This window comes from Phaeoacremonium minimum (genome assembly GCF_000392275.1).
Source record: "Phaeoacremonium minimum UCRPA7 unplaced genomic scaffold PA7_03_scaffold_16, whole genome shotgun sequence".
Lineage (NCBI taxonomy): Eukaryota > Fungi > Ascomycota > Sordariomycetes > Togniniales > Togniniaceae > Phaeoacremonium > Phaeoacremonium minimum.
The window spans coordinates 406-1,971 of NW_006920923.1; the positions used below are offsets into that span (position 1 = coordinate 406).

At 44.7% G+C, this 1,566-nt stretch overlaps 1 protein-coding gene across 1 annotated transcript; it reads left to right on the forward strand.

The window, feature by feature from the left end:
• Window positions 1–204: 204 nt before the first annotated feature.
• UCRPA7_220 (hypothetical protein) lies at window positions 205–708 on the forward strand (the record flags this gene model as incomplete). The annotated part of the gene is made up of 1 exon (XM_007912818.1): window positions 205–708. One exon carries the CDS (start codon window positions 205–207, stop codon window positions 706–708), a length of 504 nt encoding a protein of 167 aa, XP_007911009.1.
• Between the last annotated feature and the right edge of the window lie 858 nt (window positions 709–1,566).

Genomic DNA, 1,566 nt, shown 5'->3' on the forward strand with positions numbered 1-1,566 from the left:
ATCGTCGAGACCTGGTGGAATGAGCGTACCCCTTCAGATCGAAGCAATTTCCAAGCCTACTTGTGTAAAGAGAGTATCCATGCCAATGCTGATGGCCATAATCATGGCGATAACAATCCTATTGATACAACTAGGTAGTTTGTCGGCAAGAAGGGATACGCACTCGATTGGGAGGGTACCTAGCCACCATTGGCCGAAAGGCCTATGGAAAATATCCCTAATGATTTGATCAATATCGTCAATTCATTAGGAGACATATTGGTGAAAACAGAGAAACTTCTGGTTGATGGTGGAGCTGAAGCTGTGGACCTGATCAAGGAGGGTCTTGATGCTACCTACAACACCATCAATCAAACAGTATATGATATTGGCAAGGGTCTTAAGCGAGGATATGATAAGGTGACCAGCACCATTGGAGAGGTGGCCGATAAAACAGAGTATGGGGCCAAGAAACTCTTTGACGAAGCCACGAAGGCTACTCAAGAAACACTAAACGGTATAGGAGATACTGTGGCGGAGGGTGCTCGCGAAGAGGAAAACTTCGCTGATAATGTTGCAAAGACGGGCGGGGAAGTCATCAACCAGGCTGAGAGCTTCGTCAGCGACACGACTAACACTGTGGCTCACGAGACACAAGATATCGGCAACAAAATAGGGGATACCGTCAGTGGTTGGGGAAGAAGTTTGACAATCTGGGATATAGATTAGAGAGGACCTTCTTGACAGCATAGAATACCCTGTAACAAAGCTATTTAGGGCTTTCCAGAGACCGTACAGTAGCAGCCATAAGAAGGTAGCGTAGGAGCTCTGAGAAGCTGCACCATACGTGGGACATCGTATGAAGAGATTTTATAGCATCACTGAGCATAAAAAGTGCTACTTGAGGTTCCTAGCTAGGTTCGACAATATACGTTCTAGTTCGGGTGATATGTACCCAATATGCGTGCAAGGAGCAAGTCTTTGCGAGAAAAGTAGTAAACTCTCTCCGGAACATGTAGACACGAGTAAACGCTTTTTGATATTTGATTGCTTTCCTATGCTTACTTTGCTGCTCCGATGTAGGAGCGTCTAAAATAAACCAGTGGAATTTACTTTTACTTCTAATGGGCCTTTTCTTTTGCCTTGGCTGCCGACGAAGACCTAATATGCACTTCATGGCCATCAATCTGACTACAGTTGACGTTGGACCTGAAGGAACCTTGTGCTGACTATCGAAAATTCTGTTAGGAGCTTTGTCGTGAACTGTGAGGCCACTTTTCACCTTGACTGTAGCAGAAGGGTGCTTTTTACTGAAGAACTCTCCAGGCTCGAAGGCTAAATTATGCATGAGTAATCTAGTAGCCTCTAAAAGGGTCGACGCCCCGACTTACCATTGCATCTCATGAGCGAGATGTACGAGGGTTGCTGCTGCTTGGTGTTATTGGAAGGCATTTTGTTTATCGCAAGATCAATGAAAGATACTGGTAATATGTCGTCAAGCGCTGGAACTTGACGTCTCGATTCAAGAATTTATATGTTTCCATTGCAGTAAAGATAATAATGGTTCTCCACAAGCCAATAAGTACT